Source organism: Puma concolor, chromosome A1 (assembly GCF_028749965.1).
Source record: "Puma concolor isolate L17-30 chromosome A1, mPumCon1.1.hap2, whole genome shotgun sequence".
NCBI classification, from domain to species: Eukaryota; Metazoa; Chordata; class Mammalia; order Carnivora; family Felidae; genus Puma; species Puma concolor.
In genome coordinates, this window is record NC_141667.1 from 93,218,595 (window position 1) to 93,231,038 (window position 12,444).

General features: G+C 36.5%; 1 protein-coding gene across 2 annotated transcripts in view; it reads left to right on the top strand.

Moving 5' to 3' along the window:
• The window catches only part of EDIL3 (EGF like and discoidin domains 3), a 427,380-nt gene that overhangs the window by 268,064 nt on the left and 146,872 nt on the right, over positions 1 to 12,444 (top strand). For both annotated transcript variants that reach the window (XM_086697330.1, XM_086697323.1), the window contains one exon: positions 713 to 894. In XM_086697330.1, coding sequence (XP_086553456.1) covers positions 713 to 894 — 182 coding nt within the window. The remainder of the gene's footprint in view (positions 1 to 712; positions 895 to 12,444) is intronic.

The window sequence follows — 12,444 nt, forward strand, 5'->3', positions numbered from 1 at the left end:
TTAGTACAAAACACCTATATGTTTAGCTATGAATTTTGAATTTAAAATATTAGAAATATAAATATTTTAACATCTTAATTTACTTATTGGTGTATGTAAGTTATGTATAATTCAGAGAATTTACCTACTTAACTTCATAAAAATAATTTGTCTACATGTTTCTATTGTAACATATTTCAAGTTATTATTAAAAGTTGACATATTTACATGTTGCCATTTTTGTTGGAAGCATATCTGATGATGTTTATAAAAATTAAAGTTAAAAAAATTTATAGTGGTGGGAAATGTAAAGTCAGTATGAAAATGATTTTGACACAAAACTCAGATATAGGCTAGTCAAGAAACAATGGGTCAAAGATATTTATTGAAGGCTTGCGATTAATGAGGTATGCTAATTTCTGAAAATGTAAACTATGATGTAGGTCCTTTAAGGGCATTGCACTTTGGTTGATGTGATCAACAGCCCAGGGATGACAGTGCATAATGCAGTCATAATGCAGGAAGGCAGTATCTATTGAGGTGCCACACTCAAAGCAAAGGAAGAAGAGAGTGTCATCAGGAGAAAGAATCATTTCCTTCATGAGGAGTTCCAAAAGCATGATGGTACAAAATAAATTCATTTAAAAAATATCTCCCATCAAATCTAACAGCCACATTTTAAATGTGGATTATTTCTAATACATTCACAATTTTTTTCCTGATTTGTTCCCAGAATGCTCAGGCCCATTGGGAATCGAAGGTGGAATCATATCAAATCAGCAAATCACAGCTTCCTCTACCCACCGAGCTCTTTTTGGACTCCAGAAATGGTATCCCTACTATGCACGTCTCAATAAGAAGGGGCTTATAAATGCATGGACAGCTGCAGAAAATGACAGATGGCCATGGATTCAGGTAACACATGGGATGGGACAAGGTGACTGCCAAGGAATGACCAGAGTCATTTCAGAAAGAATACAAATCACAGCCCAAAGTGTGACTTTTCTTCATGGTGACAGAGGACAGGATGATTCAGCTGAGTCCAAATTGGCTATGAAATCTGAAACTGTGGGATATATGTACGTTGACTGTAAAGTGTGTTGAGGGTTAAAAATGTTGAAATTCTTGGGGTATAAATATTGCTATTTCTTTTTTTTTTATGTGAGAGATAGCACATGCAGTGCCTGAAAGCCAGGGAGGGGCAGAGTGAGAGGGAGGGAGAGAATCTTAAGCCAGTTCCAGGCTCAGAGCGAAAGGAACTCTATTTCACCACTGTGAGATTATGACATGAGCCGAAATCAAGAGCTTAAACAGCTGAGCCACCCAGGCTCCCCTAGAAGGTTTCCACATAGGCCACCTGTTAACATTTGGCCACAACTTTTGACACTTCAAGAAAATAAAAAATGCATGTTTTCTTTCTCCGTCTTAGAAGTGGTTTCACATGCACAGAACATATAATGTACAGAATAGATAACGCGGATACCAAAAATGTCTTCAGCACCCTCTTTCAATAGCTGAGGGTTTTTCAACTCATACTCTTTTATTTATTATCATCAGCCAGCTACTTTTTTAAACAGAAAAAAACATGATATACCAAGATCGTAAGTGATTTCCCTAAAATGGGATGGATGGTAATAATACCAGCACATTGTATTTTATCCAGTTAAATGTTTTCTGAGGACTTACCTTTAGTAAGTAATATGTAAGTAAACTACACATTAGGAAGACAGAAAAGATGATTAAAGCATGATATCTGTGTAAGATTATACCCCTGTTGGGGAGAGCACATTAATAACATGTAACAAGTCATTGAGTGTGTGCTGAAGAGAAGGAATACCCAGTATACGGTGGGTTTAGTGGAAGAAATAATTATCAGGAGAAAGCCTATGGGAGAATAGCTTTTTAGATGGGCCTTGGAAAATGCCTTTCACTGGAGACTAAAAGCCTACAGAGCAGCGTGATCAAAGATGCTAGGTGAGAATCTGGGGAACATCATATAGAAAATCATGACTTGTGTATAAGTTGCTAGAGGAACATGTTCAAACTTAGCGAGTGAGGTAAGTGTGCCTTAGGATTCACACATACTAAAAAGTTTGGGGCTTTTTCCATGGAGCTATTACAGAATTTTGATTTAAGTAGTTGAGCGATTTTGTTTACTATGTATTTGGAGTCAGAGGTAATTTTTAACATGGAAATCCATGATTTGACATTATTAGGTGCAATGTACAGGCATTGATTTACAGGAATTTAGTAGAATGAAAAGTTGATCTATGGCCAGGTAACATGATTTCCATACCTTTGGAACTGGGCCAGAATCCCCTTCAGATTTTTCCTTTGTTCAGGTTTCTTGTGAATTTTTACATATCCTATATATATTTCTTTAATTATATGGCTCCATGTGTTTACCAGAATTGTTTTGTTTGATGAATTTATTTTTGCGTGCATTTGCAGAAATTGCTTCTTAGATTACACATGATTTTTCTAATCTGTAGCTACATGTGCAAAGAGAATTCCAGATAGTGGAAATGGCACATTTATACACTTTTGACCCCAAGCTAATGAATATACAATTAAGGTTTAAAATAGATGAGAACAAAAATGCCTATATTTTATTGTTAAAAATCATTGCAGAGACCATTTTTTTAAAAATCAGCTTAGTTGCCTGTTATGAAATGCATTTGTGGGATTGTAGTCATGATAAAGCTTTAGAAATTAAAATTAATAGCAAAAATTGCACAACACTGTGAGACAATGTCACTAGATTGCATCTGGGTTTGGCAAATTATGTTTGAGAGCTTCAGTCATTGCCATGTTTTAATAAACCACAATAACATCCTTTTGCGGTATTTTTACTGAGAAACACCTTATTAATGTTTCAGTTCTGACTTTTCACTTTATTTTGTCCCACTTTATTGCCTACCTTAACCTTACACATCATTCTGCCTTCCAAAGTACAAATCAACTTTAAGTTCTCTTTATCCCACTAGTTATAAGTGGAAATAACCTCAATGGAATAGGACAGTGGTTGACTTTTAGAGAAATTTAGATTAAACATAACTTTATCAACTTAACTAAAATAATTAAATACCTCTTTTAAGGGGATAAAATTATTATTATTATTATTAGTTTGCTTTTAGTCTGAAGTTGATAATGAACTCTCACAGAAAAACAATACAGGCACATAAAAAGTCTTTTAAAAGTATTTTTTAAGTTAAATTTTAGTTAACATATAGTGTAGTATTGTTTCAAGAGTAGGATTTAGTGATTCCTAACTTACGTATAACACCCAGTGCTCATCCCAACAAGTGCCCTCCTTAACACCCATCACGCATTTAGCCCATCGTCCACCTAGCACCCCTCCAGCAACCCTCAGTTTGTTCTCTGTATTTAAGAGTTTCTTAAGGTTTGCCTCCCTCTCTGCTTTTCTTATTGTTCCATCCCTTCCCCTAGGGTCATCTGTTGTTTCTTAAATTCCACATATGAGTAAAATCATATGATATTTGTCTTTCTCTGACTGACTTATTTCACTTAACATTACACTCTAGTTCCATCCACGTTGTTGCAAATGGCAAGATTTCATTGTTTATGATCACTAAGTAATATTCCATTGTGTATATATATGCCATCTCTTCTTTATCCATTAATCAGCTGATGGACATTTGGGCTCTTTCCATAATTTGGCTATTGTTGATGGTGCTGCTATAAACATGGGGTTCATGTGCCCATTTGGTAAAGACCTAGTAGTGCAATTGCTGTATCATCAGTAATTCTAGTTTTAATTTTTTGAGGAACCTCCATACTGTTTTCCAGAGTGGCTGCACCAGTCTGCATTCCCACCAACAATGCAAAAGTGTTCCCCTTTCTCTGCATGCTCTCCAATATCTTTAGCCATTCTGACAGGTGTGAAGTGTTATCTCATTGTGGGTTTGATTTCTGTTTCCCTGATGATGAGTGATGTTGAGCATTTTTTCATGTGATGTTAGCCATCTGAATGTCTTCTTTGGAAAAGTGTCTGTTCATGTCTTTTGTCCATTTCTTTACTGGATTCTTTGTGTGTTGGGTGTTGAATTGGGTAAGTTCTTTATAAATTTTGGATACTAACCCTTTATCCGATATGTCCTTCACAAATATCTTCTCCCATTCCATCGGTTGCTTTATAGTTTTGTTTGTTGATTGTTTCCTTCGCTGTGCAGAAGCCTTTTATCTTGATTAAAGATAGATTGATTTTTTTTTTGCTTTTGATTCCCTTGCCTCGAGAGACATGTCTAGTAAGAAGTTACTACAACCAAGTTCAAAGAGGTTACTGCCTGTGTTCTCTTCTAGGATTTTGATGGTTTCCTGTCTTACACTTAGATCTTTATTCATTTTGAATTTATTTTTGTGTATTGTGTAAGAAAGTGACCAAGTTTCATTCTTCTGCATGTCGCTGACCAATTTTCCCAGCACCATTTGTTGAATAGACTGTTTTTTCCATTGGATAGTCTTTCCTGCTTTGTTGAAGATTAGTTGGCCATACATTTGTGGGTCCATTTCTGGGTGCTTTATTCTGTCCCATTAATATATGTGTCTGTTTTTGTGCCAGTACCATATTGTCTTGATGATTATAGCTTTGTATAATACAGCTTGAAGTCTGGAATTGTGATGCCTCCGGCTACAGTTTTCTTTTTCAACATAACTTTGGCTATTCAGGGTCTTTTCTGGTTGCATACACATTGTAGAATTGTTTGTTCTAGCTCTGTGAAGAAATCTAGTGTTATTTTGATAGGGATTGCATTGAATGTGTAGATTGCTTCAGGTAGTATAGACATTTTAACCACATATGTTCTTCCAATTCATGAACATGGAATGTTTTTCATTTCTTTGTGTCCTCTTCAATTTCTTTCATAAGTTTTCTATAGTTTTAAGCATACAGGTAATTTACATCTTTGGTTAGGTTTATTCCTAGATAATTTTTGTTTTTTGGTGCAATTGCAAATAGGATCAATTCTTCAATTTCTATTTCTGCTGCTCCACTGCTGATGTATAGAAATGCAACCAATTTCTGTACATTGATTTTATATCCTGTGACTTTGCTAAATTCATTTATCAATTCTAGCAGTTTTTTGATGGAGTTTTTTGAGTTTTCCACGTAGAGTATTGTGTCATCTGTGAAGAGAGAAAGTTTGACTTCCTCCTTGCCAGTTTGTATGCCTTATAATTTTTTGTTGTCTGGTTGCTGAGGCTGGGACTTAGAGTACTATGTTGAACAACAGTGGTGAGAGTGGACATTCCTGACATTTGGGAGAAAGCTCTCAGTTTTTCCCCATTGAGGATGATATTAGCTATGGGTCTTTTGTAGATGGCCTTATGATCTTGAGGTATGTTCCTCATATCCCTACTTTCTTGATAATTTTTGTTAAGAATGGATGCTGTGTTTTGCCAGATGCTTTGCATCTGTTGAGAGGATCATATGGTTTTCATCCTTTCTTTTATTAATGTGGTATACCACACTAATTGATTTATGAATATTGAACCAGCTCTGCAGCCCAAGAATATCCCCACTTGTTCATGATGCATGATTCTTTTAATGTGTTGTTGAATTTGATTTGCTAGTATCTTGTTGAGAATTTTTGCATCTCAGTTCATCATGGGTATTGGCCTGTAATTCTCCTTTTTAGTGGGGTCTTTTATGTTTTTTTAATCAAGGTAATGCTGTCTTTAGAATGATTTTGGAACCTTTCCTTTCATTTCCATTTTGTGGAACAGTTTGAGAAGAATAGGTATTAATACTTCTTTAAATGTCTGGTAGAATTCCCCTGGGAAGCCATCTGGCTTAGGACTTTTGCGAGATCTTTGATTACTTCCAATTTCTTTTCTAGTTATGGATTTGTTCATATTTTCTATTTCTTCCTTTCTCATAAACCTTGGTGGTTTATGTGTTTTTAGGAATTTGTCCATTTCTTCCAGATTGCCCAGTTTGTTGGCATATAACTTTTCCTTAGTATCCTCTTATAATTGCTTTTATTTCTGTGGTGTTGTTTATTTATTTTTATTTTTTTAACGTTTATTTATTGAGAGACAGAGATGTAGAGCATGAGCAGAGGAGGTGCAGAGAGGAAGAGACACAGAATCTCTCTCTCTCTCTCTCTCAAAAATAAATAAACATTAAAAAAATTTTTTAATCTAGTTTGTCTGTTATAAGTGTGGCTTTTTTTGGCTTTTTTTGACTTCTGTTAGCATGAATAATGATTCTCCATCCTCATTTTCAATCTGCTGGTGTCTTTAGATCTAAAATGACTCTCTTGTCAGCCCCATTTAGATGGGTCTTCTTTTTTTTTAATCAGTTCTGATACCCTATGTCTTTTGATTGGAGCATTTAGTCCATTTACATTCAGAGTGATTATTGAAAGATATGAATTTAGTGACATTGTTTTACCTGTAGCGTTGGTGTTTCTGGTGATGTTCTCTGGTCCTTTGTCATCTTTGTTGCTTTGGTCTTCTTTTTTATTCTCCACTCAGAGAATCCCCCTTAAAATTTCTTACAGGATTGGTTTAGTGGTCACACACTTCTTTAGTGTTTGTTTGTCTGGGAAAGTCTTTATCTCTCCTTCTATTCTGAATGACAGCCTTGCTGGATAAAGAATTCTTGCCTGCATATTTTCCCCTTCAGCACATTGAATATCTCTTGCCACTCCCTTCTGGCCTGCCAAGTTTCAGTGGACAGGTCTGCTACTACTGTATGTGTCTGCCCTTCTGGGTTAAGGATCTTTTGTCCCTAGCTGCTTTCAGAATTCTCTCTTTATCTTTGTATTTTGCAAGTTTCACTATGATATGTTGTGGTATTGACCTGTTTTTGTTGATTTTGAGGGGAGTTCTCTGTGCCTCTTGGACTTGAATGTCTATTTCTTTCTATTTCCCCAGATTAAGGAAGTTCTCAGCTATAATTTGTTCAAATAAACCTGCCACCCTTTTTTTCCACTCTTGTTCTTCTGGGTCTCCTTTGATACAGATATTGTTTTGTTTCATAGATCACTTAGTTCACTAAGTCTCCCCTCATGTAGTAATTTCCTTTCCCTCTTTTACTCAGCTTCATTATTTTCCATAATTTTATCTTCTATTTCACCTATTCTCTCCTCTCTTTCTTCAATCCTCATTGTCATTGTATCCAGTTTGTTTTGGTTCTCAATTACAGCATTTTTTATTTCATCCTAACTTATTCTTATGTTTTTGATCTCTGCAGAAAGGGTTCACTGGTGTCTTCTGTATCTTTTTTTTCAAGCCCAGCTAGTAGTCTTATGACTGCTGTTCTAAATTCTTGTTCAGACATATTGCTTATATCTGTTTTGAGCAAGCCCCTGGCTATGATTTCTTCTTGACCTTTCTTTTGGGGAAAATTTCTCTGCATTGTCATTTAGGCTAAATTTCTGTCTTTTGTGTGTTTCAAAAGTTTTTATGTTTCCTGTACCTGAGAGTAATGCTATATTAAAAAGGGGTCATACACTGTCCCCTTTAATGCCACTAGGTTTGGTATTTCAGCAAATGTTTCTGATATTCTCTGCTGTTGCATTTTGATTGTTCTTTCCCAATCATCAGTCCTCTGCAGCACCCCTCTTTGCTTGCAGCGGGGGGTGTTTGCTTTGTTAGATGTTCTTTGATTTGTTTGTTAGGATAACCCTGGAAAAAAAGGGGATAAAAGCCTGATTCCCACCCCCCCAAAAAAAACAGAAAAGGAAAAGGAATGAAAAAAACAAAAGAGAGAATCAAAAACTGTAAGGCTAATCCAAAGAAAAGGGAAGAGAAAGAAAGAAAGAAAGAAAGAAAGAAAGAAAGAAAGAAAGATTTAAGCCTTATCTGAGAGAGAGAGAGAGAGAGAGAGAGAGAGAGAAAGGAAATTAAAGAAACAAAGAAGAAAGTATAAGCCTGATTCCAGAAGAAGAAGAAGAAGAAGAAGAAGAAGAAGAAGAAGAAGAGGAGGAGGAGGAGGAGGAAAAGAAGGAAGAGGAGGAAGAGGAGGAGGAGTGGGGGGTGGGGGGAGAAGGAGAAGGAAGAAAGAAGAAAGAAGGAAGAAGAAGAAGAGAGAAAAGTAAGCCTGGTCTGTTTCCATGAGAACTGTGGGTGTCGTTTTCAAGCACTCGATTTTCAGTGTGCTTGGTGCATGGAGGATGCTGGCTGTGCTGGTCTTGAGGAGAGGCCCAGTGCGCAGTCTCACAGTCAGTCTCACCCCAGTAAATAAGCGGTTGCCACCCACAGGGGGGTCATTGTTTGGTGTAACTGGGTCCCACCTCCACAGCGGCCACAGTGCTGCTTTCTGGAGTCCCACCATGTTGGTCTTGAGGGGAAAATGGTGCCACCGCAATCTCTCGTCCACAGACAAGAGATCTCACACCCCATCCTGTTCATGCAGCCCTCACAGAATACTGAGGGCAGTCAGTTCTCCCTTTGTGGTTTTTCTTTTGGCATGTGGCTTGGATTCAAAACTTGAAGTCTTAAAGGACCCAGCACAACAGGGACCCACCCCCTCCTCTGAAACAGAGCCTCTCCATGCTGTGTCCCAGAACAATCCCACACCTGTGCAGTGTGCAGAATCTATGGTGTAGCACTGATAAAAGCAGCAACAAGGCTATATTTCCTCTGGATGCCTCTGTCCCCTGCTGCTGAAAAGCCTCTTGCTGGTGCCTGCAGGGTTTTTGTCCTTGGGGAGGCAATATACTCTCTTTCAGAAGTACTCCAGGAAGGGGAATGTCCTCTCTCAATGTGCCCCAGAGATCTCTACACCACACTATGCCCTCTGAGACCACCTTCCCTCTCCCCAGGAGTGTGTGCTACAGCTCCACTGTGGAGAAAGTTGCACATTTCCAAAACCTCAGAATTGGAACTCCAAATGCTATTTGCAAAAATATCTGAGACACTCAATACTCAACACTCAACACTCCCTCCAACCTTGTAGACCCTTCTCCTGGTCCTCAGAACAATTTCCCGGGTTTTCCAACTGATCTGACCTCAATACAGCTGTGTTTGAGGGATGAGGAAATTAGCCAAAAAGTCTTATAGTAAGGAAGCCAAAAAAGCCCGAAAAGGCTTTTATATTAGATGAAACAGTCTTGTGTATAATGGAGGAAAACTGAAAACTCACAACTGTCATTTAAGAAATGTTTCGAGATTACATTCGGAGTTATTATGTTATTGTATTCTTTAATAACATCTTATTTCCTAAGTTATTTTTTAAAAGAAAAAGTGTATCCCTTTCTTAAAGGAAAATCATATCTAAGAGACTCTGGGAAGTCTACTCGTGTACGTGTACCAGATTTTCTGTTTGAACATTATTAACTTCCCTTGTCACTTCATTCTTTTGTTTATACTCAGTACTTCAAATGAAACATTTGAGTACTTTGCTTAAACTCACTTGTAATGAGCACCGTATCCCCCTAATCTTTCAGGTGTATGACACACATACACTAATTAGTATTCAATTCCATTTTCTTCCGTGTCTTGGTGAAATAAAAACTGAAATTGCCATTTTAAATTTACACACTCAGTGGGCAATTATTGAGAGCTCCACAATGTTTATAATTGCTTTTGGATTTAAAGGGTTAGTGCAGTAAATACAGTTAAACAAAACTTTTTTCTCCCCATTTTTGTTTTTCTGATCTTATATTCCTTACCTGTATATTTTTTCCAACTAATAAATAACCACCACATTAAATACTGACTACTTCTTTAGCATCTTGGAATGTCAGTTTTTCTTTCTGACTAATGTATTTGAAATAGCAACTTTGCACAATTATGGAAATATGTCTTATCATATAGGTTATCATATAAAAATGTATAAGTTTATTTAATTCTTCTGGGCACTTTGTTAACTGATGAAGGCCTCTGAAAATGACCATTTTATTTATTTTTAAAGATAATTATTTTATATTCATTATTTTTCTTTTATAGATACATGCAGTAAAATATTTTTTTTTTAATTTCTGAGGCAATTTTGTTTCATGTATATACATTCTTTCTAGATTGCATGTACATTATATTTTCATCTAGTCATTTATTCATCCAAGCAGCAACATTTACTAAATGAATGTCTACTCTGTAGTCTCTGTTCTATTAGGCACTAGAAGGAAGACAGCAGTGGCCTTCAAGATGTTCTGAATCTAGGATATAGAAAAGTGAGCAGCGTAGACATAACAAGATATTATATATACCCTGGTCTTACATCATCTGCTAACCATTTCATTTGAACAGTAATATTTGATTATATTCAGCCTATTCTAATAAAACTTCTGTTAAATGGAAAAACTAATTTAGCATAGCATTCACAGAATATGAGAAGAGGAATTGCCATTACACTAGGTATTACATAGCTATATTATTACATACTGCTCTGTGTGATGGGTATACCAAAGCAAAGCCATGATTTTCGTTTGAGAGTTAATCTATCAGTAGTTGTGTCAGTACAAGTATTTTACCACTGAGAAAAATAGGTTTGGATCTTTCCCTTTTAAGTAATTTTAAGTAAGGGAAAATTCTAATTTTCCCTTAGAAAATGTGAATATAACCTTAATATGTTTCCTCTCTATATGCCACAAAGTTTGTGTGTGTGGTGGGGGTGAGAGATAGTTACTTCTCAAACTTCAATATGCACAGGAATTGTTTGAGTCACTGGGTAAAAATAGAAGCTTCTGATTGCCTCTCACAACTGCAGCAGGTCATTCTCAGACCACGCTGAAAAAACATGTCTCATGAGCTCATAAAGCCTGGATTTGTCCTGCCCCAGATACATTAATAAATAAATAAAAGTAAAATAACACTTTTGTTTGATGATCTGGGCACTTTGTTTTTTGGAGCTGCAAGTAGTGATAACTGCATGGGTAGGAAAGGAAAGAATAGTGAAGGAAAATGAGGAGGGATAGCAGGAAATATGTGACCCACAAAAGGTCTCCTAGCTGGATGAAGGCAGAACCACGTTAGATATCCTAGCCAGAAGTGCACCCAGCTTTAGCAGCAACTCATAAAAAGCATTATCCATTAGTCATAAGGATTTTATGTCTTTGTTAGTCATAAAGAATTTTCAGCAATTACCGTCCCTAAATGGCTATAGATTCTTTGTTGTTAGAAAATTTAAAATATCCCAAAGCAAGCCCATCTGAGTTTTGCATTTCAAACCAAATAATAGTTAACGCGAAATACATGGACCCCAGTCAGATTTATGTGAGCACAAGTTGTGTTACAGATTTACATTTCTGGAGTACACATTCCGTGTCTTTTTTTAACTTTGTGAACAGTGGGATTTAAAATGCTGCAAAAAAAAGCAGAGTAATCATCTATTTCATTTCAAAAGCCTGTATATAATGTGTGTGAAAACTCTTTTGGTACTTATAGACAGCTGGAGCTCCTTGAGGCATAAAAATCATTTTTAAAAATATAGATTTTAAGAAGTAGATTTTCCTTTTATTTTTCAGGTTGTTTTCTAGTTACGGAACCTGAATTGCATTGACTCTAATCCATCTTCACTAGTTCTTAATTCAAGTAAAACATGTTTTAGCCTATTTTCTCTCCTTAAAAAAGCTACCTTCTTAGATACACTGCTTTCATACTAAACACCTCTCTAAGGCTAATTACATCTAAACATTAATATACTACTCCTTCTAGTGATCTCTTTCTATAAACAGTCATCCTAAATGAAAATTTACTTTTTTTCATTTGTTTATTAGAGCTAAGCTTCATCCACAGCTGTGTGTGTTTTAAGTTACTTTTTTTTTTTATTTTTTAAAACAAACAGATACTGGGGCGCCTGGGTGGCGCAGTCGGTTAAGCGTCCGACTTCAGCCAGGTCACGATCTCACGGTCCGTGAGTTCGAGCCCCGCGTCGGGCTCTGGGCTGATGGCTCAGAGCCTGGAGCCTGTTTCTGATTCTGTGTCTCCCTCTCTCTCTGCCCCTCCCCCGTTCATGCTCTGTCTCTCTCTGTCCCAAAAATAAATAAACGTTGAAAAAAAAAATTTAAAACAAACAGATACTTAGCATTAAGTAAAAATGACTTGATAACATCCATACTGAAAAATAATGTTTACTCTGTTTGGTCATTTATGACATTTATACTAGTACTAATGCACACATCTTGCTGATGAACTTTAAAGGATGTGTGTTGGATCTTAAGTCCAGATTCTAGGAGTTATGGAATATATGGTTAACCATATAGCAAATGTTCTCTAATTTAAAAGGAGCTACATCTGGAATCTCTTCTCTAAGCTGCTTCCTCTCTGACTTTGCAGCACCCAGGGCCTCACTGACCCGGATTTCTTGCTGTTCCTCATGTGTATCTGGCTGTTTTCTGCTGCCGTACTTAGGCCCATACATTTCCTGTTTCATCTTTTGACCAGCTGTATACTTTATCCATTCTGTATAAAGTAATTCCTGGAATTTCTACTTTTTATCTCCAAAGATAGAAGTGATCACACTGTTCTTTTTTTCCACTCTGCCCACTATATGTT